This window comes from Tiliqua scincoides, chromosome 4 (genome assembly GCF_035046505.1).
Source record: "Tiliqua scincoides isolate rTilSci1 chromosome 4, rTilSci1.hap2, whole genome shotgun sequence".
NCBI lineage: Eukaryota > Metazoa > Chordata > Lepidosauria > Squamata > Scincidae > Tiliqua > Tiliqua scincoides.
Window position 1 is genome coordinate 10,777,732 of NC_089824.1, and position 24,837 is coordinate 10,802,568.

At 41.7% G+C, this 24,837-nt stretch overlaps 1 protein-coding gene and 2 pseudogenes across 1 annotated transcript in view; 2 read left to right on the top strand and 1 right to left on the bottom strand.

Annotated features, from left to right (window-relative positions):
* The window catches only part of KCNQ3 (potassium voltage-gated channel subfamily Q member 3), a 159,068-nt gene extending 139,767 nt beyond the window's left edge, over window positions 1–19,301 (top strand). The window contains exons 11-16 of the mRNA XM_066623376.1: window positions 5,432–5,619; window positions 13,679–13,781; window positions 15,197–15,328; window positions 16,497–16,595; window positions 17,380–17,464; window positions 18,573–19,301. Coding sequence (XP_066479473.1) covers window positions 5,432–5,619; window positions 13,679–13,781; window positions 15,197–15,328; window positions 16,497–16,595; window positions 17,380–17,464; window positions 18,573–19,301 — 1,336 coding nt within the window. The remainder of the gene's footprint in view (window positions 1–5,431; window positions 5,620–13,678; window positions 13,782–15,196; window positions 15,329–16,496; window positions 16,596–17,379; window positions 17,465–18,572) is intronic.
* On the bottom strand, window positions 6,063–6,179 carry LOC136650414 (5S ribosomal RNA; annotated as a pseudogene).
* Window positions 19,302–23,816: 4,515 nt separating the features above from the next.
* On the top strand, window positions 23,817–23,935 carry LOC136650064 (5S ribosomal RNA; annotated as a pseudogene).
* The last annotated feature ends 902 nt before the right edge of the window (window positions 23,936–24,837 follow it).

The window sequence follows — 24,837 nt, forward strand, 5'->3', positions numbered from 1 at the left end:
TTGGAGGCAGGCTGTGCAGCATGGCCTTTCCCAGTTTGAAGAGACACTTTGCCAACAGTCTGAGGCTAAGAGGCAAAGAAGGAAGGCCCCTAGCCAGGGAGACAGACCAGGGACAGACTGCACTTGCTCCCGGTGTGGAAGGGATTGTCACTCCCGGATTGGCCTTTTCAGCCACACTAGACGCTGTGCCAGAACTACCTTTCAGAGTGCGATACCATAGTCTTTCGAGACTGAAGGTTGCCAATACAAAAAAAAAAAAACCAGAGAACAAGCCAAGAACTAGAAGCAGGAAAGACCATCATCTTTTAGGCAACATGCCAGCCTGAACCATGCCAGCCAACCTTTTGGTTGAGGAGCACCAATGGCCAGCTTGATAGGTAGAGGCATTCCAGTGTCTAGGACTTCTGACTAGGTAAATGCTTTATGTGGTAGCCCTAGTGACAAAACTTGCTGGTTTGTTCTGACCCTTCTCTCATCCCATTGGCAAAAGAGAGGCGTAGAAAGAGATTGGTCCAAAGGCTGTTGATGTTGCAAAGGCATTCCACTCTTCATCCTGAGAAAACACTGCCAGGGGATTTCCTTATTGCAGTTCTAGAGCGGAACTTTGGGGGAAGCCTCTAACTTTGGGGGAACCTCTAACTTTGGGGGAACTCTAGAGCGGGCTTTGGGGGAAGCCGGTCCTTTAGCTGATGAATGATCACAGATTTCTGAAACAGCCCGTTATTTTCTCAGTGTCCTATGGTAACTCACTTCCCCGACCTGGCAAAACAGTTCAAGAGAAAAAAGTTCAAGAGAAGTAGATAGTTAAGCAGACTCTCAAAGGCTGAGTTGTAATATTTTTTAGCTCTGATGTATTTAGAGGCTGTCCTGAGCTCCAAAGTAGTGTGTCATATATTTTGATACGGCAAACTCATAAAAAGTACCAAGTGCATCTGATGAAGTGTATCATGGATTCATTCCATGAAAACATATGCTGAAATAGATCTGTGAGTCTTCAAGGTGCCGTGGAGTTCTTCATTGCTTGCGTGGCAACAGACATAACAGGGCTGCCCCACCAGAAGTTGTTTAAAGTGATGTTCTGTTCACTGGAGCTGATCCCAGCTGTGTGGAAAAAAGTCTATCGTGCTAATGTAGTAAAAATGAGATCAAGCATGGTTGTCTTGTGTTTCCAGATTTAAGGCTGCAAAATAAATCTCAGAATACAGCTGCTACATTTTTTGTTCATTGATCATTTCTCCGTTTCTCTCCTCTTCAAAAAAAAAAAGGTCTGACAAACTGGAGAAGGAGAAGGCAGTGGCATAGCTAGAGGGGGTGCAAAGCACTAAGTTTTGCATGGAGCCTCACAGCGGCATGCAAGTGGCCCCTCCCCCTTTACGTTCTGCTTCCGTTTTGCTCCCACTGCCCGGAATGGCTCTGAACTGGAGGGGCAGGGGCTGCTTGCACGCCACTGTAAAGCTCCCTGCAAAACTTAATGCTTTGCACCCCCTCTAGTTACGCCACTGGAAGGAGGCATGCTTTGCTCGGCGATTTTGCTTAATGGCTTAACGCTCCTGTTTTATTTTTTTTTCCTCTCACCCAACTGTTATTTGGTTATGAACTTCAGAATTAGACAATGAGTAGGGGGAATGTCTGACTTGCATGCTGAGAAAAAATTGCATTCGGCTGCTGCATGAGTGGTTCTCAAAGCTTCTCTCAGTTTAGATGTGGCTACACTTTGCAGGCAAGAGTTAGTACTCTTTTCTTTCTATCTGACTCATGGATACATGAATATTTTTTGTGGGGAACCATCCCCTGAAGATCATGTAACTTTTGGTATAAAGAACTGTGTTACTGAAAATGTACGAGATGGTCTAGTATTGTGGCTAAGAGCAGGGTTTGGAGTTATGTTCATCACAGGGCTGCCACCACAAATGACAGCTCTTCACTAAGTTCTGTCCCAAACATGTAGTAAAACTTACCCAGGTCCTGAACTCACCGTTCTGTGTATTTCTCTGTCCTACTCCACATAACTGACTGAAGCATGCAGAGAAACTGACAATGTGTCATTGTCAGAAGCCATTTTACTATAGGTTACAGAGAAGGAGCACATAGCACAGACTGCCATCGTCAGCAGCACAGCTGTGCTTTTAATAATACTGAGTTTTGTTCTGAAAACAGGAGCTGGAAAGTCTCTGGTTCAGCTCTGTGTCACCTTGATCACAAACTAGCGAGGGGCCGTGGCATAGCTCGGATATTGAACACCCAGGATAGGCCTAAGTGAAGGGTTGGCCTAGCGTCTGCCTTGAAATCCCTTGGTGGAGGCCAGGTCTATGGGGATTTCAGGATGGAGGCCAGGTCTACCCATGGCTTTGAGCAACCTCTCAAAGGTGAAGGCCTGATCTACCCATGGCTTTGTGCAGCCACTTAAAGCCTTAAGCCTTCACCTTAAGATCTCTGAGGGAGACCAGGTCTACCAGCTGCTCAGTGGTGCATTTGATAGCCTGCTTGTCACCTGGGGCAGACCGCTACCCCTGCCCCACCCTTGCTATGCTACTGACTGGGGGCAACCCACACTGTTCTCTCAGTCTCTGCACACCACCTGGGATATAATATTGTTCCATATTACAGAGTTTAAATAAGAGTTTTGGACTATGGTATGTGAAATACTCTGTGCGCTCTAAAGTGCAAAAAGTGTTGTCATCATCAACAACAAAACATCTGAAAGGGTTCATGCAGACCATGTAACCCTTGGCCATCCTCCTTCAAGACTTTCAAATCTTACTGGTTTTACAGTTTAAGCTCTACTGGAACATGGTCCAGTAATTGCTTTCAAGAACATTTTAAGCTCTGTGAAAGACCAGCTTGTTAACCTGTCCCTAGAAGAACAGGATCATGAGTTTGAATAATTGCATACCTAAATGGTATCGGAGAGCTCCTTCTCCACAGTTTCATTCCCAAGGTCTAGTGATGGCCAGCTCCATTCAGTAAAACATAATGTGATGATGATGTTGCAGGAGTCAGCCAGTTCAAGCAGCAGCTGAGGTCCCATAGAGCCTGGCCAAGACCTTGGCACTTAGTATCAATGACTGCCTTAGCCATTGACCCAATGAGAAATCAAGAACATCATGGGCAGCCCACTGCAGGTCGTTGCTACATTGGCTTCATGCAGAAATAACTTTACAGGACCTCCTAATCATCTTCATGTGCTCCTTCCTCCCCATTTCACTCAAGCTTACCCCAGAACTAGCAGAGCACATGCTGTTTGGACCAGTTAATGGAACCATTTATGAGCTATAGATTTGTATCTTTCTGTGCATTTGTTAAGTGCTATTAACACACTGCTACTTTACTTCTTATATTGTTTGGCTTATCACTGGTTGCTAGTAATGATGTCTTTATGCTTCAGGTTCAGTGGCAGTGTGCAGGGAATAATTGGTGGGAGAATGATATGCTCTTCTTTCCTGCTTGTGTCCTTCCTAGGGTCGGTTGGTGGGCTACTGTGGCTGGATTAGATGGGCCTTTGGCTGGATCCAGCAGGGCTTTTCTTATATTTTTATGGCTGTCTAACATGATGGAATTCCAATATTGTTTGACACCCTGCTTTGTTCATATGCTGTGTTGCCAGATGCAAGGGAGGACACCAGGATGCAGGTCTCTTGTTATCTGGTGTGCTCCTTGGGGCATTTGGTGGGCCACTGTGAGATACAGGAAGCTGGACTAGATGGGTCTATGGCCTGATCCAGTGGGGCTGTTCTTATGTTCTTATGTTGCCTGTTTGTAGGGATAGTAATGGACTTCACGCATAGTAGTGTTTCCAATTGCTACAAAGTGGGTTGCTTAAGGGTGTCCAAACCCATCGTGGACCCCAGTGTTACCACACATCTGACTAGCTGTGACATTTTTGTTTACTGACCACATGGCAGAATTACAGTGACTTGCGTGATGGGCCTCTTCAGAAGTCTCCGTACCATAGGGATCTCATCGTGTGGTGACTTGAAAAGTCACAGCACAGGAGACAGTTAGCATGCGAGCACGCTAGCATGTGAATATGTATGGAGTCCATTTGCGCTGTTGAGGGCTCATAATTGTGATGTTCCACCAGCGCTGAGCCCAAGAAAAAGCTTGCTGATCAGGAGCACAGAAGTTACTCCAGATTCAGAGTGTGATCGTGGGCTGGAAGAAAGGACAGGCAGTGCCAGGATGGCAAGTGACAGAACAGAACCCCAAAATCGCACACGCAATTTTAAGTTAGACAGGAAGAAGAGGCCAGGGAATGGTTGGAAGGAAGGGATGGAATGTCGCAGGCAGTGAGTGAGCTTACTTGCTTGTCCCCTCACCACCACAGAGCACAAGTTCCCTCCAGCTGCATGGTTATCTGTTGCCCTGAAGTGCACTAGTTTTGATCAGGCAGCCAGGAAGTTGTCCTTAGCACATGAGTGCTTAGACCAGGGGTGTCAAACTCGTTTCAAACCAAGGGCCGACTAGCCATTATGATGCCTGCTGAGGGCTGGAAGTGATTTCATTGGGCAGGAAACGATGTCATTAAACAGGTCATAACCATAAGTAAGCACTTTTTCTTACTTAGGAACTCATTAGCTGCAAATGGCATAAGAGAAAACATGCAAATCTTGATCATATTTCAAAATATGGGAGAGCCCAATTTTCATGTGGGCTGCCCTTTCAGAAGTAACACCTCAGCACTGCTCATCAGATGAGAGCCTGAGGGCCAGATAAAAAGCTTCCACGGGCCGCATCTGGCCCCCGGACCTTATGTTTGACACCCCTGGCTTAGACAGTCATGAGAGAAAGAAGAGCTCAAGACCACCACCCCATTCTGGCAACACAGGAAGAAGAAGATCATGGCTCTCAGGCAAGTGGCAGGACCGAACCTCAGGCCAGTGGCATCACTAAGGGGGTGTGGGCTGCACCAGGTGATGCACACCGGTGGGGGTGGCACCACTACTCACCAAGGTTTTTAAAATCTTGGTATTTTCAAATAATACCATGATGTTATATATCGATTGATGTGTGCTTTCATGCAAAATGCAATGAAACAAACCTCATTGCAATGTCTCTATTCTATCAAAAGTTATAGCCAAAAAAACAACAACAGCAGGACGATTGTACATCACCACGCTTGCTGCCCAGGGTGTTGCCCTGCCCACTACACGGGTGGAAGTCCGCCATAGGGGTGATGCACTGGCCTCCCTCACCGGGTGACACACACCCTAATGACCCTACTGTCTCAGGGAGCCTCTCCTTCTCTCTCTTTTCTAACCATGTTTGAGGAGCTTCGCAGATACCGTCAGCTGCCATGTATACGTAGTGACCTCTATCACAAATCGGTTTGTTTGGGATGTGATGCGTTAAGAACGCCTTGACATAAAGGTTGATTTTACAGATTTACATTAAAATGAGGGGGGAAAATGATCCCTTTTCCTTATTTTTTTAGCCAAAAGCTGGGTCTCTTGGATCGGGTTCGTGGTACCAATACTAAAGGCAAGCTATTTACCCCTCTGAATGTAGATGCAATTGAAGAAAGTCCTTCTAAAGAACCTAAGAGTGTTGCCTTGAATAATAGGGAACGTTTGCGCACTGCATTCCGAATGAAAGCGTATGCATTTTGGCAAAGTTCAGAAGGTAAATGTTCAAGTTGAATTATTTTATTTGCTAATTCCTTCCAGATTGTTTTACAAACTGCCTTTGGTTCTTTCTTCCCTAGATTCCCTCTGATGTTTCAACTAGATTTGTAATGAAATCTTGCACAGGTCCTTAACTTGGAAAGATTCAGCTGTTTTATGTTGAATTTCAGAATTCTGACATCCTGTTCTGACTCTAAAATTTGAGGGACAGCAACAAAACTTTTAAATCTTAAATACTGACTGAGCAAAGAAAGGGCTGTGGTTAATTCAGCGATTTTCAACCTTTTTCATCTCACGGCACACTGGCAAGGCACTAAAATGGTCAAGGCACTCCATCTGTTTTTTGACAATTGACAAGGCACACTGTGCTGTCAATGGGGGGCAAACATCTCCCCCCCAAAAAATGGTTGGCAACCTTCAGTCTCGAAAGACTATGGTATAAGCTTACAGTACCTGGTATTCCCAGGCGGTCTCCCATCCAAGTATTAACCAGGCCTGACCCTGCTTAGCTTCCGAGATCAGATGAGATCGGGCACGTGCAGGGTAACAGTTGCTAGAGTATATGACCCTACTAATAAATGACCCTCTCCCGGGGGGAGGAGCTACAGTCTGGGCAACAAGACGCAGCTTTCATGAGCTCCGTCGGACCTTCAGCTTTGGGTACCCCTTCAAGGCTTTGGAGGGGCTATTTCTGACTAGGAGAAGCCAGGAAAGTGCTTGAGACTCCAGGTTAGCAAACCCTTGGGGAGAGCAACCTCTAGGGTTGGGCAGAACCTGTCTCTTCAGCAACGAAGTGAAGGAACTCTGTCAGCCATTAACTGGCAGAGGCTGCCTGGATTCCTCCCCTCCCCTCTATCGCTTGGACTGCAGTTCTAAGGAAGGAGAAAATGCTGTTTTTCTAATTTACGATCTGGAGGAGTGAGAACAGCTTTGAGATGTGGTGTCTTTGAAGAGGTAACTGGGCAGATGAAAAGTAGTTGCTTAAAAATTCTAAGGGGATCTTATTAATGAGGAGAGGAGGAGGAGAAGAGGTATCTGAATTCTTCACCCCCTCAGAAACCCACTTCAAAGACTGTGTGGTTTGAGTTTATTTACAATTATAAAGACTAAACAAGACTAATCAAGAGAACAAGAGTCTGAGAAAAAAAACAGAATGAACCTGCTCTGTTATGCACCAATCAACAACCAACAAAGAACAATTAACAGACAATTAAGGGATATTTGTAGCACCTTATAAGGATATCATGGAGTAGGAAGACATCTAGTGGGGAAATTATATAAGAAATATTTTGTATTATTGATAATTGATACTCTGGAACTAATTAGTTAAGCTATGCAGTAAAAAGGATTGTGAGAGGAGTTAAGTGGATTCGAGTGGATTATTTTGTTAAGTATTGAAGGATTATATTAGATTATATTAGAAAGAAGATAGTTACAATTTTGATACAATGTATCCCTCTTCTCTTTAAGAGGAGAAGAAGTAAAGGGGACTCTGAAGGAAGTTGAGTTGAAGAGACCTTCTATCTGCGTGGGTGATGAACAAGCATTAAACGGAGAGATTAATATTGTAAACATTCAGATTCTGATTTATTGAACTGTTATAGTAGATACCTGCATAAGGCTGATAGATACTGGTCTGCGTACACTATCTTTGGTTTTCTACTCATCTTCCTTTGTTTTAATATATGATGGAGCACTCTAGGAAAGAGTCGATAAAAGGACACAAATCATCTCCAACCTTGAGTTCAATGATCCAGACAATGCTGACTCTTGAGAAAGAAAGAAACCAAGTAGGAATTACAGATTTTCTTAGAGACTTTCATGAAGAGTCAAGGCAGATGCAGACTCACATTTCTGATCCAGATAAAAACCTGATGGGGAAACTGGACCAATTGTCAATTAAACTGAAAGAGATGGATGAGATGGCGAAGGAGACACGTAAAAAAGTCAATAGAAATCAGAAATAGGTGAACAGGGTGAAAGAACAGGTAAAAATTGACCAGGCAAAGATTGAGCAACTCACCCAACCTGTTGAAACCGCAGAGCAAAGAAACCAAACGCTAGAAAGAAATGTGATGCTGCTGGAGCTTGAACAGGCAAGATATATGTTGCGCATTCAGAATTATCCAGAAGGAAAACAAGAAGATATCAGATCAACAATTATACACTGGTTGGAAGAGCAAACTGAGTTTGAGATAGTACTTCATGAAGGAGGACTACAAGTAGTGTATAGACTTAGATCTTTACACGCAAGAACTCACAATTTCCCAAGAGAAATAATGATGAAGTTCACACAGAAAAGAGTGAGAGATATGGTCCAACAAGCGTTGATGGAGAAAACATTAACTGTTGGGGGAAACTCTGTGAGAATTTTAAGGGAAATCCCATGGAGTATAAGACAAAACAGACTTCAGTATAGGACCCTCACATCATTTTTGAGAACAGAGAATGTGAGATACAGATGGCTACAGCCAGAAGGTTTAGTCTTTACATATCAATTAAAAAGATATAATATCACTTCAATAATGAAAATGAGAGACTTCCTGAAGACCTTCAGAGAGGATGAAGAGGAACAAGACTCTCCAAAAGATGTAAGTAAAAATAATAATGGTGGAAGAAAAAACAAAGAGACCCTGGAGGACACAATGTATTTAGAGAAAGAATTAGAAGAAAGATTAGATCATAGTCTAGAAGATGAAGAAGAGGAGGAGGAAGAAGAAGAGCAGGATGATGAATGAAAAGAAAGAAGTTACTAAAACTAAACCACAAAGGTCCCAACCAAAGAGAGAAGTGAAAAGAAAAAAGAAAAATATAGAATAATGATGCCAGATACCCAACTTGATATTTTATCTATCAATCTTAACAAACTAAACTCACCACAAAAGAGAAAGAGGATATTCCATCAGTTAGAGAAAGATCATAAAGATTTAATAGCAATTCATGAAATTCATATATTGAAAAAAAGATTGGATGCTTTTACAAAACAAGAAATTAGGCAAACTTTTTTTTATGGCAGAAACAAAAAAGAAGAAAGGTTTAGCCCTATATATTAAATGTTGGTTGAATCCAAAATTGATTTATGCAGATGAAGACACCAGAATATTGATGGTAGAAATTATGTATTTGGAGAAGAAATTATTAGTGGTAAACCTATATGCTCCTAATGATTCACGTGAAAAATTTTATGAAAAATTACGTAGGAAGTTGTCTCCCTTGCATGAATATGACCTGATTTTGCTGGGTGATTTTAATTCGACATTTGACATGAATTTAGATAGATCAAGTAAGAGGAAAAAGAAAGGAGGAAACTTACCTAAATCTTTTTTACAACTGGCAGAAGAATTTAATTTGATTGTTACATGGAGCGTTCACAATCCAGAAAAAAAAAATACTCTTTTTTCAACACGTCATAAAGTATGGTCCAGAATAGATATGTGTTGGATTACAGCAACGACAGATATATTTGAAGCAGAAATATTACCTTTGCAGACCATAATGCAATTAGTTTAAAACTTAATAAATCCTGGAGGAAAGGGCTCTGGAGATTTGAACATTATTGATATGAAAGAAAAGAACTTTGTAAAATTAGCTAAAGAAGAAATGAGTTGGTTTTTTAAAATAAATAATCACCCAGAAATAAGACCACAAATTATTTGGGATACAAGCAAAACATATTTTAGAGGAATTATGATGAAATTTTCAGCAAGGAAAAAGAAGAGGGATAATCAATGTCTTAAAGAACTAACTTTAAAACTGGAGAAGAAGGAGCAGGAATTCCAAGAGAATCCATCTAGAGAAGAATGCCAAGATAACAGAGACTCCAACATGAGATCAGAGTTATAAAAATGGAAGAAATTGAGAAAAAATTAAAACTAATTAAACAGAATTATTTCAAAAATGCAAATAAACCTGGCTAGCACATAGACTGAAAAAAGAACAACAGAGGAACTTTATAAGCAGCTTGATAGATGAAAATGGAATTGAGAAACATAAACCCTCAGAAGTTAAACTTATAATAGAAAAGTTCTATCAACAACTATATAAGAATAAGAATATAGACCTTAATCTGCAAAAGGATTACCTACTTAAAAATGATACGTTAAAACTGACATCAGAACAGAAATTCTGGACCAAAAAATCTCCATGCAAGAATTAACAGAGCAATTAAAAGACAGAAAAATCAGAAATCTCCAGGACCAGATGCAATTCCAGCTGAATATTATATTTGAAGAGATTATACAATTACCATTTAAGAATTTGGCTAATGATATCTGGGAAACTGGAAATATACCGGATTCATGGAAAGAAGCATTAATTACACTAATACACAAACAAGATACTGAAAAGATAGAAATTAGAAATTACAGACCGATCTCTCTTTTAAATGCGGACTATAAGATCTTTGCATCAATATTAACTGGAAGATTAAAGAGTGTCCTGCTACAAATAATACATCAAGACCAAACGGGCTTCTTACCAAAACAACACCTAAAAAATAATGTTATTAACAATATGATAGAATATTTTGAGGCACACCCAGAGAAGAAATTAGGATTAATCTTTGTAGATGCACATAAAGCATTAGATAGAGTAAATTGGAATTTTATGATACAACAAATGCATCAGGTGAACTTTGGACCAAAGTTTATAAAGATAATAGAGATAGTTGGCAACCTTCAGTCTCGAAAGACTATGGTATCGCGCTCTGAAAGATAATGGAGAAGATATACACAAAACAGACAGCGAGATTAAAGATAAATGGTGACACAACAAGAAAGATAGAAGTCCAATGGGGAACAAGACAAGGATGTCCTTTATCTCCATTATTATTTGTTTTAACTCTGGAAGTATTGAACAATATAGTAAGGGATGAAAGAATTGCTGGAGTGAAGGTCCAAAAAGAAGAATTTAAAATCCAGGCGTATGCAGATGACCTTACTTTCATTCTTGACGATCCAAAGCAGTCCTTAAAATATTTAATAGATAATTTGACAGAATATGGAGAAATGGCAGGACTGAAGATAAATTATGATAAAATGAAACTACTAGTGAAAAACATTGGAAAACAAGAGAAACAGTAAATACAAGAATTTGGTATCACTACAACAAATAAAGTGAAATATCTGGGTATTATCTTAACAGATAAACCCAGTGCATTGATGAAAAATAACTATTTAAAGTTAATGATAGAGATTAAGAATGACTTAAAAAGATGGAACAGGTTGAATTTATCGTTGTTGGGGAGAATAGCAACAATAAAAATAAATGTGTTACCGAAAATATTATTCCTATTCCAGACAATTCCTGTGATATTAAAGAAATTCTTTTTCCAAGAATTGAATAAAGTTATGGCCAACTTTATTTGGCAAGGAAAAAAAGCAAGAGTGAAGATGAAACTATTGCAAGATGCTAAAGAGCGAGCTGGCCTTGGAATGCCTAATGGGGAAATCTATTATTATGCAGCAGCAATGAACTGGATAAAAGACTGGGCAGAATTGGAAAAATTTAGAGAGTTGAAATTAGAATTACATGATTTGCGGATTGGTCCTCATGCTTTTATGATTTATGACAAGGCCAAGTACCACAGTTACTTCAAACAACATTTGATATGAAGGGCATTGTTATTTGCTTGGGAACAAATAAGATATAAAGTTTATGGGGAAATCCTGAGATGGGTCAAACTGTTAGAAATTAATACAAAGCCAATGTGGATACGGGAATCACAAAATAAGAGCTATGACGACTTATTAGACAATAAAACAGATCTTTATTCAAAAGAAGAGTTATTGGAGAAAGGGATTAAATTGGATTGGCTGACAGAATTACAAGCAAAAACAAGATGGATGGAAGACAAAAAAGAAGGAATCTACACAGTGGAAGCAGAATTTGATAAAATATTTCTATCAAATGAGGAACACTATATTAAGATGTACCAATATTTGTTAAATATGAAAATGGAAGATGAGTCGGTAAAAGAGGTGATGATCCTGTGGGCAAAGAATATTGGGTGTAATATAACAATGAACAACTGGGATCAGATCTGGAAAAGAAATATGAAGATAATCAAAGCAATAACGATGAAAGAGAACATCTATAAAATCTTTTACAGATGGTACCTATCTCCAGATAGACTTGCAAAAATGTATCCTGGCATATGCAATAAATGCTGGAAATGAAATTAGGCGAAAGGATGTTTTTACCATATGTGGTGGCTCTGTCCTAAGGCAAAAGAATTCTGGAGAAAAGCACATATAAATATTCAAAATATTTTTAAATGTGTTATACCTTCTGAACCAGAGATATTCTTGTTGAATATTTTTCCCGAAAGCTGTAATAATGATACAAGACATATTTTGTTGTATACAACTATTGCAGCAAGATTAATCTATGCTCAGATGTGGAAGAGCTCAGAAATTCCCATTATAGATATGTGGATTAAGAAATTATATGAGATTATTGAAATGGATGTCTTAACAGAAAGATTGAAGGATGGTAAGATAGAAACAATACAGCAATTATGGAACCCGCTTTATAGATGGATAGACAAATGATTTAAGAGTCAATTAAGTAAAATTGAAATTGACGAAAGTAAACGTATTAATGTTTATGACAATTATAGACAAGATTAGAATGAATTTTTGTTAAATTTGTATTAACATTATAGAATGGAGGAAAGCAGTAATTAATTTTTTTATTTTTATGGTGATTTAAAATGGTAATAACTGCAGTTCTGCGAATTCCCAATGTTTTCCCCTTTGTATTACCTTTAACCCATGTATATTTGGTTCCTTTACCCATATCTTTACTCAATAAAAAAAATAATAAATGACCCTCTCCCAAATACCCACAGCACACCTGGGGATCATTCGTGGCACACTGGTTGAAAATGGCTGGGTTAAGTACTGACCCTTTTAGCTGTCTATCTGTAATTTGGCCTATATTTTGGTAATGCGATTACTTTAATGAACACTGAGTTATTGGAATGAAATCAGGAATTGATTTCCTGATTTCCAGCACTGAGAAATTGGAATGAAATGAATAATTCTGTGTCTCATATTCAAGTTCCAGCTCGATCTCTGTGCCCATTTTATAAGGGACTAGATAGTGTTAACGCAAAATACAATGTGATATCTCCCTTGAATAGTGAGACACTGCAGTGAAACTTGGTTGACCTATTCAGGACACTGTCCATGCTGCACTTGAAGGACAACCCTAGTTCAGTACCCACACATATTTAAAAGAGGGGGAGGGGAAAAGCTAAAGAATTGCAGTCTGGAGTGATTCAGGCCCATGTGGACATTACCATCTGATTTTGCTAAGCATTGAACCACCCCTTTGATGGTATTCTTTGAACCTTACATCAATTATCTGAGAATAAATACTCCTTGGTACTGCTGTCTTGAACACCATTAACACATTTTGAAACTGCTGCTCAGCCACCCTTAATGTTGATCAGATTACATTTAACATACTTATGTCATAGTTTTGTTAATGCATCCCAGTGAATTGAAGTTTGTAAAAGAGCAAATTTTTAAGACCGTCTTTAGAAGAAAAAAAAAATTATGGTGCAGACTGACATCCAGATGAGTGAGGGCCCAATCCTATCCCAATTTCCAGCACCAGTGCAGCCGCAATGCAGCCCCGAGGTAAGGCAACAAATGTTCCCATGCCTTGAGGAAGCCTCTGTGACTGCCTCCCCACCACAGGATGCAGTGCATGCCCCATTAGCACAGCTGCACCAGCACTGGAAAATTGGATACGATCGGGCCCTGAGTAGCTAAAAGGGTCACTGACTTCTTCACTGGTGGCTTGCAGAACTTTTGAGAGTCTTGGGTTTGATATGTGGTAACAATATCATGAGCACACATGGGCTGGTTTGGATGATGTTCTGATTGCCAAACTGGTTCCTTGCCCACAGCACACACATCTTATCTCATGGGACTGGTTGGATGATCAGAGTGTCACCCAAACTGGTTTGCTGTATGATCGGCTTAACATTGTTCTGAAGTCTTCTCTATCTTTCTTTTTTCCATGTGGGTGATTGGGTAACTTTTTAGATGCTGGAACTGGAGATCCTTTGGCAGAAGATAGAGGGTACAGTAATGAACTCCTCATCGAAGACATGATCCCCACACTGAAAGTAGTTATCCGAGCCGTCAGGTAAATTTCATGTGTGTTGCCTTCTGCCTTTGTTGATGATCACGTTCTAGGAGAGCCTGGATCTGGAGACATCAAATGAAGAATCCGAAAGGACAACTTATCTTCATCCCAGAAATTTGTAAAGAAAAAGTTGACCAAGGGACTGTGCTGGATTTGAAAGGGAGTCCGCAATGCCATGTGCAAGGTCTGTGCAGCTAGTGCTTTCAGTGATGGGTTCTATGCAGCCTGTGCAGCTAAGATTCTTTGGACATAATATGTTTGATGAATATTTCAAATTTAATGACTCTGTTATCATAAACATTCAATTTTTAGCTGCATTTGCATTTGTCTTTCAGGGAAGCTGCAGGTACTGCACTTTGTAATAGTCCAGTGTTTCCCAAACTGTGGGTCACAACCCACTGATAGGTCGTGACCCAATGTGCAATGGAATGTGACCCCATGTGCACTGGAGAACACTTCCGAGTCACACTGGGCCTGCCACTCACTCCATTGGCCTCCATGGGCCCCAGAATGTCCCGTAGAAGCAACTTCTGGTTTTCAGTAGCAAGTCATTTCTGATTGTTTCTGCAGAGCGTTCTGGGACCCACAGAGGCAAATGGAATGGGTCAAGGGCATGACCTGACCAAGAAGTGGCCCCCAGGGGCTCCCAATAAGGCATTGTGGCACTACAGGGAACATTGTGTCATGATCTACTGTGGAGGACGTGGTGGGTTACAGCACTGAAAGGTTTGGGATTGCTGCAATAGTCTAAATCAGGGGTGTCCAAAGTTTTTGGCAGGAGGGCCACATCATCTCTCCGACATTGTTTGGGTGGCCGGGGGAAAAAATGAATTAATTTACATTTCAAATTTGAATAAATTTCCATAAATTAATATACTAGAGGTCAAACTTATATGAATGAATGAAGGTCTTGCAATAGCTCAAGGCCTATAAAAGGTACAAACAAAGTAAGGCCAGCCTTTCCTTTGTTGCCGCTGCTGCATCACAGATGTGAAACAGCAAGCAGTGGAGGGAGCCATCGTCCCACAGCTCATGCAAGCAGTCAAACAGTTGGCCATCATGCTGAGAGCAGTTACATTGTGCCAGTGTGGGCTCCAGCAAGTTTCTGGAGGGCCAGAGGCTCATTGGAGACTGGGGTCTCCCTGAGGGCTGCATTGGGAGTCCTCAAGGGCTGCAAGTGGCCCCAGGGCTGGGGTTTGGGCACCCCTGGTCTAAATGGATTATTAGATTCTTATGAAATAGTTGGTTTTCAGCAAACTCAACTGCAGGTTATGTTATGTTGTCCACTGGACAACTTTATATTGTAATGACAGGTTTATGTTGGGCACCAGTCTGAACTGAACACCTTCCTCTACTACAGTCGCTGAACCAGCAAAGGGAAGTCCTGGTATTAAAACATTCCCTTTTCCTATCAGAATACTACAGTTCCGCCTCTATAAGAAGAGATTCAAGGAGACTTTGAGGCCTTATGATGTAAAGGATGTGATAGAGCAATACTCAGCAGGACACCTGGACATGCTAACCAGAATCAAATACCTTCAAGGGAGGTAAGGGACACTGAAGGCATAGTTACTTGGTTGGCAGGGGTGGGCACAATGGTTCCCATTATGAATTAGGGAGCTTGGTAGGGTTGCCAGCTTATTCACGAGCAATGCCTTTGGCCAGCTGCAGGGCAAGCAGGTATGCAGAAGGTACAGCCTTCTATAGAAAATACAATTGGGCAACAATAATGGTATCTTTCCAAGGGCATCCAAACCTTTCACAGGGATGATTATACTTTCAGCAGAATGAGCTCACAATTTCACATTCATTAACTCAGTAATCCTTATGACAACCCCATAAAGTAGGCCAGAATTGTCATTTTCATATGATGGAAGAAGGCAGAACGAACAAAGTCAGGCATTCTAAGCATGGAGGAAGTGGTTTTAACTCACATTTGTAAATGGTTCATGCCCTGTTCATATATGTGAATAGGCCAGATGGTGGCAGTGGAGAGCATGCGTGTAGGTTTCACCCCTGCACCAATGTGCCCCTGAAGCCACAACCTCAGCCCCCTACACATGTCACATTTGTCAGCCACAACACCCACTACACCAGGAAGAGATCTTCCCCACAGTCTGGAAGGATGCCCAGTGTCCTAGAGATCACAGCAAGGATCTTTCCCCTCTACACTTGTCATTGCAGACAAATGCTGTCAGCATGGGGAATTGCACTGTGTCTGGGAGCAATGGGATGTTTTTTCTAGGTCAGGGCTCATTGGCAAGCTCTTGCCCTCCCACTGTGTAATTTCATCCATTAACAGGGCTTCAGAAGGCAGTGAACATATGTTTTATCTCACTTAAAATACCACATCCATTTTTGCCCTAAATTGCCTTGGGCCGCCTAATTTGTCCATGCAAAGGTGAGGTATGAATCCAGCACATTCTCCAATGTTCAATCTCTTTGCCGTTGCTCTAAACTAGTTCTCATTACAGTGCAGAAACCAAGAAAACAACCCTGTTTGCTTTCTCCAGGTTCACCTGAAGCTGACCTTGTTTATTTATTCATATCCTGCTTTTGACCAAAGTTTGGTCCATCAAGGCAACTTCCAATTCTGTAAAACAAAAAAGGGATTTTAACATAGTTATCTGACCCAAGACCTTGGAATGGGTTATAAATTGATTGGATGAACAGATCACAAGCCTTTCATCATGTCCTATCTTTGTCTTCTTTCAGAATAGATATGATTTTTGCACCTGGACCTCCATCCACTCCCAAGCATAGGAAATCCATAAAGGGAGGAACCTTCTCTTACCCTTCACAACAATCTCCAAGGTGAAATTATTCTGTGTCCAGCGCATTGATAACAGGCTTACACATTTCCATCTTTCCCCCCATGCGTACTGTCTGGGATCTGGCCTTGGACCTGTGCCGACACAGTTGACAGGGCTGTTAGCATGTGCCAAAGTGGAGGTGTGCCTCGTAACTTGACAGGCCAGCATTCAAGGCCAGATGAGGGAGGCAACAACAGAACAGTAGAACAAAAAGCATCAAACATGCTATGTTAGATCTAATGGCTTGCAGCAGCCTGATGGATGTACAAATCTGAGCTGATCTCTGTGCCATTCAGTTGAAAATAGTGTGCAATGGGAACTCAGTTATCCTTGCCTTTAGATCAGAAAAATGCACGGTAACACCAGTATCCAAACCAGCATGACTCTGGGACCAGTGCTTCTTCATTCTAAGAATAACGTGGCAGACAGAGGACAGAAAGCAGACTGGGGATGGGGAATTTCTTCAGCGCAGGACCTGAACTTCCCCAGCCTATCTGAAACACAAACCCCCTCTATGGGGGGATCCCCAGTAGCCAGATGTGCTGACCTGGCCCAAGGACATTGCTCTCTCTCTTCAGATTCTGAGGACTCCTTTGAGGGCCTGCATGGAAGCCCCCCCCCCCCAAATACCTAGTCCCCTTTGATGCCTGGAAGAGGATACATATGTACAATTCAGAAAAACTTGCCTCTCATGAATATTAGATATCTGCTTTTGTCAATCATTTGTGAAGCAGAAATCATAGGGATTTTACCTGTCCCTAACCTAGATCCTTCCTCATTTTTAGGAATGAACCCTACATAGCCAAAGCACCCACAGTAGATCCTGAAGACCAAAGTATGATGGGCAAGTTTGTCAGAGTTGAAAGACAGGTATGAAATTGTTAGCTCTTGGCATTATGTCTTTCTTTAAAACGGAGCTTTGTTTAATTTTTGTACTGGTGGCCTTTTTTCCCCCCTCCCATCCAAACTCTCTTCAGGTTCGGTTCATATCTAACTCCTTGGTCTTCAGCCCTTAACAGCCCTTAAAGATGCAGAGTTTGCCCAATACTCAAAATTATTTAATTCAGCAGTTCTCAAACTCTTCGGGAAAGTTTAAGAACCAGGAAGTGTTTGCGGAGGAGGTGAGGGGGCGACAGTGTGATTGCCACGATCACCCAGCTGCCGGGAAGGAAAGGGATTATTGAACTTACCTGGAGATCACTATGGCTTTCTGAAGGGTCAGGGGAGCCTGTGACCCCTTCTACTACCCACACTGCACCTTCAAAGTACTGTAAAAAGCAAAGAAAAAAAAACACACACTTCTGGTTTTTGTTGTGAAACCAGAAGTGGTTGTTTTATTAAAAAAATATTTTTTATTTGCGTTTTACTGTACTTTGGAGGCAGAGCGTGGGCATCAGATGAGGTCACAGGTTCCTTGTACCCTCCGGAGAGCCATAGCAACCCCCAGGTAATTTTTTTTTTTTTTAAAGACCCTTTCCTACCCAGCAGCAGCGCAATTGTGGTGATCATGTTGCTGCCGATTTCTTGGTCACTCCCATTAAGGGGGAATGGCCTTCTTCCAGTTCCCTGATGGGTTGCAAAAACCAGTTTCAGAACCACTGATCTAATTTAATTCAATTTAAACGAATTAATTCTGATTTATAGTATTTGTTGAAAATACGATCTAGTAATAGCTCTTTTTCTTCGGTATGTTTTGTTCATTTTACTTTACGCTGTTTGCTTTGTGTATGTTTAATTTAACCTGGCCTTATTCCTTTGTATATTTTTAAATAACTAACAAGTAAAAGAAATTTACCACGAGGCAGAAACTGAGATATACAGGTAAATGAACCTTAGTGTAAAACCGGCACAGACCTTGAGTGTGAAAGTCTCCTCCCCCTCACAACCTACTATGAAAGCTCCTCTTCATGGTTGGCCATCACTTTCAAAAGTGATGTCCAGTTCACTATTTTTCACTCTGGTGGCTGTTCTCTTTCAGGTCCATGACATGGGGAAGAAACTGGATTTTTTAGTTGATATGCACATGCAACACATGGAGCAGCTGCAGGTCCAAGTCACTGACGTGTGTCCTTCAAAAGGAACTTTATCCCCAGCAGAGGACAACAGATATGCTGAACTGAAATCCATCCTTTACAAATACTCGGAGCCTTCCGTTCCTGAATTGCCTCTAAGTTTCCACCACGTTCCAGTGAACAAAGTGACTCCTTTTGGTTTCTCAGTGCAGGATCCTGGTGGCGGTTCACTCTCATTGCCACTGGGTGGGCAAAACTCGGGTAGGTTTCAGACCACACCATTCTCGACTTCGTATGCCGAAAGGCCGACAGTTTTGCCTATCCTTACGTTAATTGACCCCCATATTTCCTACCGGTCCCCATCCGGAGACCTCCAGAGCCCACCTCCAGACAGAATCTCTTCAAAGCAGAAACACAGCTTGACGAGAGACAGCGACACCCCTTTATCCCTCCTCTCTGTCAACCACGAGGAACTTGAACGCTCACCAAGTGGATTCAGCATCTCCCAAGAGAGAGATGATTTCCCTTTTGGGCCCAATGGGGGGTCAAGTTGGATGAAGGAGAAGCGCTACTTAGCGGAGGGCGAAACAGACACCGATACCGACCCTTTTACCCCAAGTGGCTCTATGCCTCTCTCTTCAACGGGGGACGGGATTTCTGATTCAGTATGGACCCCTTCAAACAAGCCAGTTTAAAATTCTCCATGGGGGTGGGGGGATGGGGCGGGGTGAGGAGTTGCTGGCTGGCTGGCTTCATCTTGTAATGTAAACATAAAACTTTGTATATCTCACTATACACCCAAAGCTTCCTAGCTCAAAAACAAAACACCAATGGCTGCACTGCATGCTGGTATTAGTGGTAGTCATTCTGCACCATTTCATACGGTTGATTATAAAAACACGGTTTTGTTCATGCTGCCAAAACTAAGCGGCTTAGTTTTGAGCATGGTTTTGCATGACTTTACACTATAAATGGTACAGATAATTTTCTTCTGTGATTTAAAATAGGGAAAACGATGTTCTTCGGTATACCAGTGGTTAGGTCAATGCCGGACCAAAAACCGTAACAGTGGTACATGCTACATTTTTGTAAGCAGAGTGAAATCAAAAATTAGTTTCCAGAGCAATGCCCTTTGCAGAATATATGTTTATGGAATATTTCCTCCCAACCCCCAACCCCCAACCCCCCATTCCCTCTGGCTATCTAAACCTCAGTTACTCTTTCGGTTATTGCTGCTGTAATCATGTGTGTCAATTCTGTTCATCGAAATTTCTGTTTATTTGATTTTTTTTAATATATCCTTCTGAGAACTGAATGCTGATATGTTTATAAAGCCATCAGTTAAATTCCATTGAACTCAACAAGATTTAAGCATTTACATACGCTTAAGTTTCATTGATTTCAGTGGGGCTCACATTTGCCGAACATGCTTTAGACCAGGGGTGTCAAACTCGTTTTATTCAGAGAGCCGAAGTTAGCATTCAGGGCACCTGCTGAGGGCCGGATGTGATGTCATTAAACAGAAAGTGACATCATTAAGCAGCAGGTGGCCAGAAATCAGCACTTTGTTCTCACAAAACACTCGTTAACTGCAAATGACAATACCAAATCTTGATCATATTTCAAGATATGAGGGTGCCCAATTTTCATGCAGGCTGCTTTTCAGTAGTAGCACCTAATCACTACTCAGCAGCTGAGAGCCTGAGGGTCGGATATAAAGCTTCCGGGGGCCGCATCTAGCCCCGGGCCTTATGTTTGACACCCCTGCTTTAGACTGTACCATTGCTTCTATCACCTATTAGCATCCATTCCAGTTTTCTGTTCCTTGAGATTCCACTGGTTTCAGTGGAATTCTCCAAGATGTTCCCAGTGTCTTTCTTATCTATGGCTCTGTGTGTTTGGAAGTATGCTTTCTAAATAGAGATCACCATTGTAATCATGGGAAATAAGCCTGCCTCCATTAGTGAATCTCTCCAAATCCCATTGAACTTGAGTATGTAACTGTACTCTAAAGTTCCATTGACTTCAATGGGATTTGCATGCATTCAGTGCCTCTGTCACATACAATGAATGGTTAACAACTATTATCTTGCTGTCTGGTCTAAGCCCATATTGTACAAAAGGAGTTCATTGCACTCATTCTGGAGTTTTCATCTAGGAATTGTGTTGAATCGGATGAACAATCTCCTTATTAAACCTTACAAAGCGACTCCATTAGGGCCGCAATCCTATACACACTTACCTGGAGTAAATTCCATGCAACTCAGTGGGGCTTACTTCTGAGTAGACATGCATAGGATTTCACTGTAGGAAATGGTTTAAATAACCTAGCTAACCGCAGCACAATTTAAATACCTTCCTACTGTTACTAAAAATTGGCACCCAGCGGAAAACAGCAAAGGTTTCGTCACTGAGACCATCAGCAAGCAATTTAATTCTTGTACTGCCAGTGTCTCTACCCAATAGCCTGCCCAAATGATATAGTGGCCCAGGTACCTGTGTGACTCTTCTTGTTTGCAATGCATCTAACTTTGCATTGAATGACAATTTCATTCTGAATGAATGACAATTTCCCGTGCCTCAGTTTTCCCATATGTTAAATGGGGCTGATTATACCTCACCTTGGGGAATTCTGTGAGGCTTAAGTTGTGCATTTCTCTGAAGCCCTTGCAAGTCCTCAGTGCAAGGGCACTTAACCTTTTCCTCTCTGATGACCTGTGGCCTGTTCATTCATTTTGAAGCTCACTTACATGACTGTTGGTAAGGCACTAGTTTTTTTTCCCTCCATCATATGTCTATTTGCAGAGGAGTAATGCCCAGTTCAGACACCTACTGAACTAGCACTGCAATTCATGTGGCAGAAGAGTGAGTGTGTGCAAGACAGCCTACATCACGTAACATGGGAGGTGGGTACTCCATGCAGAGGCCCACACATATCCCCCTTCAAAGGGGGAAGAGAGTGTTGAATTGAGCTTTCAGGCATACAGGCCTCCACATGGAGTGATTTTGTCATGTGTTATTTGAAGTGGGTGGAAAAGAGGTGCATGCACACTTCTCTGCCAATCAGATTTTGTCATCTGCTCAACAAGAAACTGAACCAAACCTCTGGACTGGCACACATCCTTGTTGGAATGATCATTTAGGAACTGTGTGATGCTGTTGTTTTTTTTTTAACTACCAGTGGCTGTTGCTCTCCCTTGCTATTCCATGAACCACAACAATTAATACCTCTTCATGAGGTTTGGTTATGTAAGACGCTATTGGAATTAAGAGCTCTGTTAATATGCTTCTGTCATCCTAACTACTGCCCCCAAATGGCTTTCTACTCCTTCCTGGGTTGCTGTTTACAAGTAATGCCAATGAGTGCAATGTTCTTTGAAATTATGAATAGGGTTGATGTGTTCCTTAACACAGGAAAGAGCTATTTTAAATCCCAGTGATAATGTCTGGAAATGTGACTTGTATCATTCAACAAAATTATCTTTCTTGTGGTACAGAGGTGGACTGATGGTGCATGTGACACTCCTGATTTTGGCCCTAGAGAAAGGCAGTTTTCTACATCTCATCTCTTCTTGGGGGCCTTGCACAATATTGCTCAGTGTGGAACAAGTTAACATTTGCACATCTGGTCGGTGGGATCTTGTGAAGAAAATGGGATTTTTTTTAGGTAACTGTTTCAAGTGTCCTTTTATAAAAGCAAAGGCATCAAAAGGGGGGTGATGTTAATTTCACTTAATGGATTAGAAGGCAGAAGATAACCAATTCAGATCTAAGCATATTCTTGCCAGTGTAGGCTTTAGATCTGAATTACAGGCATGGCAGATGCTACAGGGTATCCACTTGTGGGTGCGCTTGACCTCAGTTGGGGGTAATTATCAGCTGCAAGGATCCTGATCTGGACCCCCCCCCCCCCAACTGCAGTCCCAATCCATGGCTGCTCAAACTGGCTGCTTTTTAATATTAAAAAAAAAAAATCAAGCATCCACTTGAAAATTATGTGCTTAAGGTATTTTGACTCATATATTGTATGTCTCATTGAGCTTGACCAGGAAATTCTCTTATTTCTATGCTGGAATTGAGGGCTGATTCAATCTTTTTCTATCCATGATGACTAAAAACGTACAAGTAAATCAATTTAGCAGGTCAACAAAGAACCAGTTTACATGTTATGGCTGTCACATGGACTTCGCTTTGAATTGCTTCATGTGGATGCTGTATTTTCTTGGAAATAGCCTCAGTGATCTTCTCCTTACTCAGTTCAGCTTTGCTTCAGGAAGCAGAAAGCAGCTGGACCAGTGTCAACGGGCTCGAAATGTACAAAACTACGGGCTAAGCTTTGTAAATATGGCAGCACATCAGCTAAACCGCACTGCCACTTTGGAAACCGGGTAAAACTGCAAGAGCAGTATTAATTCTGTATCATTACATGGAGGGAGGGTCATTCTTTCGACTGGGAATGGTCAACATCTATCCCCCAGGCAGGCGTGGGACCTATATTTTGCTACTCAAACTGATATTCTCATGGTTGGCTTTAGGTACAGTCCATGGCATCACTAGGGGGTGTGTGGGCTGCACCAGGTGACATGCATGGGGGGGGTGACACCACGCCTGGCCGAAATTTTTAAAATCTTGGTATTTTCAAATAATACCCTCATGTTATATATCATTCAATGTGTGATTTCATGTAGAATGCAATGAAACAAACCATGTTGAAATATCTCTATTCTGTCAAAATTTATAGCCAAAAAACCAATGGAGATGGGGGGATGGTGCATACCCGCCTAGGGTATTGCCCCACCCACTACATGGGAGGAGGTCCATCATGGGGCTGATGCGCTGGCCTCCCATACCAGGTGACACAAACCCTAATAATGCCATTGGGTACAGTGTTAAGTGTTTACTTAATGCTGGGCCTGAAACAAGGGGATGGATTTTATGAACATGTCACGCTCCACAAAACACATGTCCTCTTGGATCCCTTTGCCAAAGGTGTGAAACTACTTGCAAAGGGATTGGTGTTATGAGAAGAGGAAAAGCATCTGTATTGTTGAGGTAACCCAGATCTGCCCTCCCTCACTCAACTCCAGTTGCGCATAGTTGACTAGTTGGGGGGCAGAATGGGGATGCACATGCAAAAATATGCATGACTAGAGGTGAATCCGCATGAAAGGTTTGCTGTGCACTGCCAGGGAGTAATGAAATTGCGAGAGTGGTGCAGCTCCTTTACCCTGCACATGCCCAGTCTCGTTTGATCTTGGAAGCTAAGCAGGGTCAGGCCTGGTTAGTACTTGGACGGGAGACCGCCTGGGAATACCGGGTGCTGTAGGCTTATACCATAGTCTTTCGAGACTGAAGGTTGCCAACCATTGGTGCAGGAAGATAGAGGATGTCAGTTTAGTTACCCGGGCTATGGGAATACATTCCTTCTCCTCTCCTATTCAGAGTGAGGCCAAGGAGCGGGGTTTGACTTCAGCAACATCATCATGTGGCCAAAGCTGATTAGCCATTTGGCACCAGAATGTCATCATGTTTACTGAGTAATCCCTAGTTATTTGGGATCACTCCGTGACAAAGGGGAAAAAAATGGCACCAACCCATCAGCCAATGATCTAGGAAACAGTGGCTATGAACAGGTGCAAAATATGGAAGGCTTTGTTTTTGCATTTTTTTTTAAATACTGACCTGTTCTAAAGTGTCCATTTTTTGGTACTGAAAACCTTGACAATTGCGCTCAGCACACACTTACCCTCCTTTTTCTAATGTGTGGGCAAGCTGTATGGAGACAAAGCAAATTGCTTTAGGATTCTGAAGTGGTCAACAGCCTCTGATGCAGACATCCCTTCTTTAGAGTGGCTGTGATTCAGAAAGACTGCAGACCAAGGCAGATGCCTCTTTCTTAATTAAAACCTGTATTGATTTTTTTACAATATACTATCAATGATAAAATCTTGTATCCTCTGTTCTTCCCCTGCCTACAAACATCTATTAAGATTAAAATGAAGAATCACAGCACAAACAACCAATTTCAAGGCAATCACTGCCCCCACTTGTGTACCTACATGTGTACACATTCACACAACATATTGTGTGTGCTGCCAGCAATATTTCAGGACTAATAAGCTTTAAACATGAGAATTAGAAAAGAAAAGAGATGCTGGGGAAGGAAAAGCAACAGGCTGGAGAGCAGTCGTGTTGTTCCTTCTAAACTTTGAAGTGTTTTATTTAGGAAAA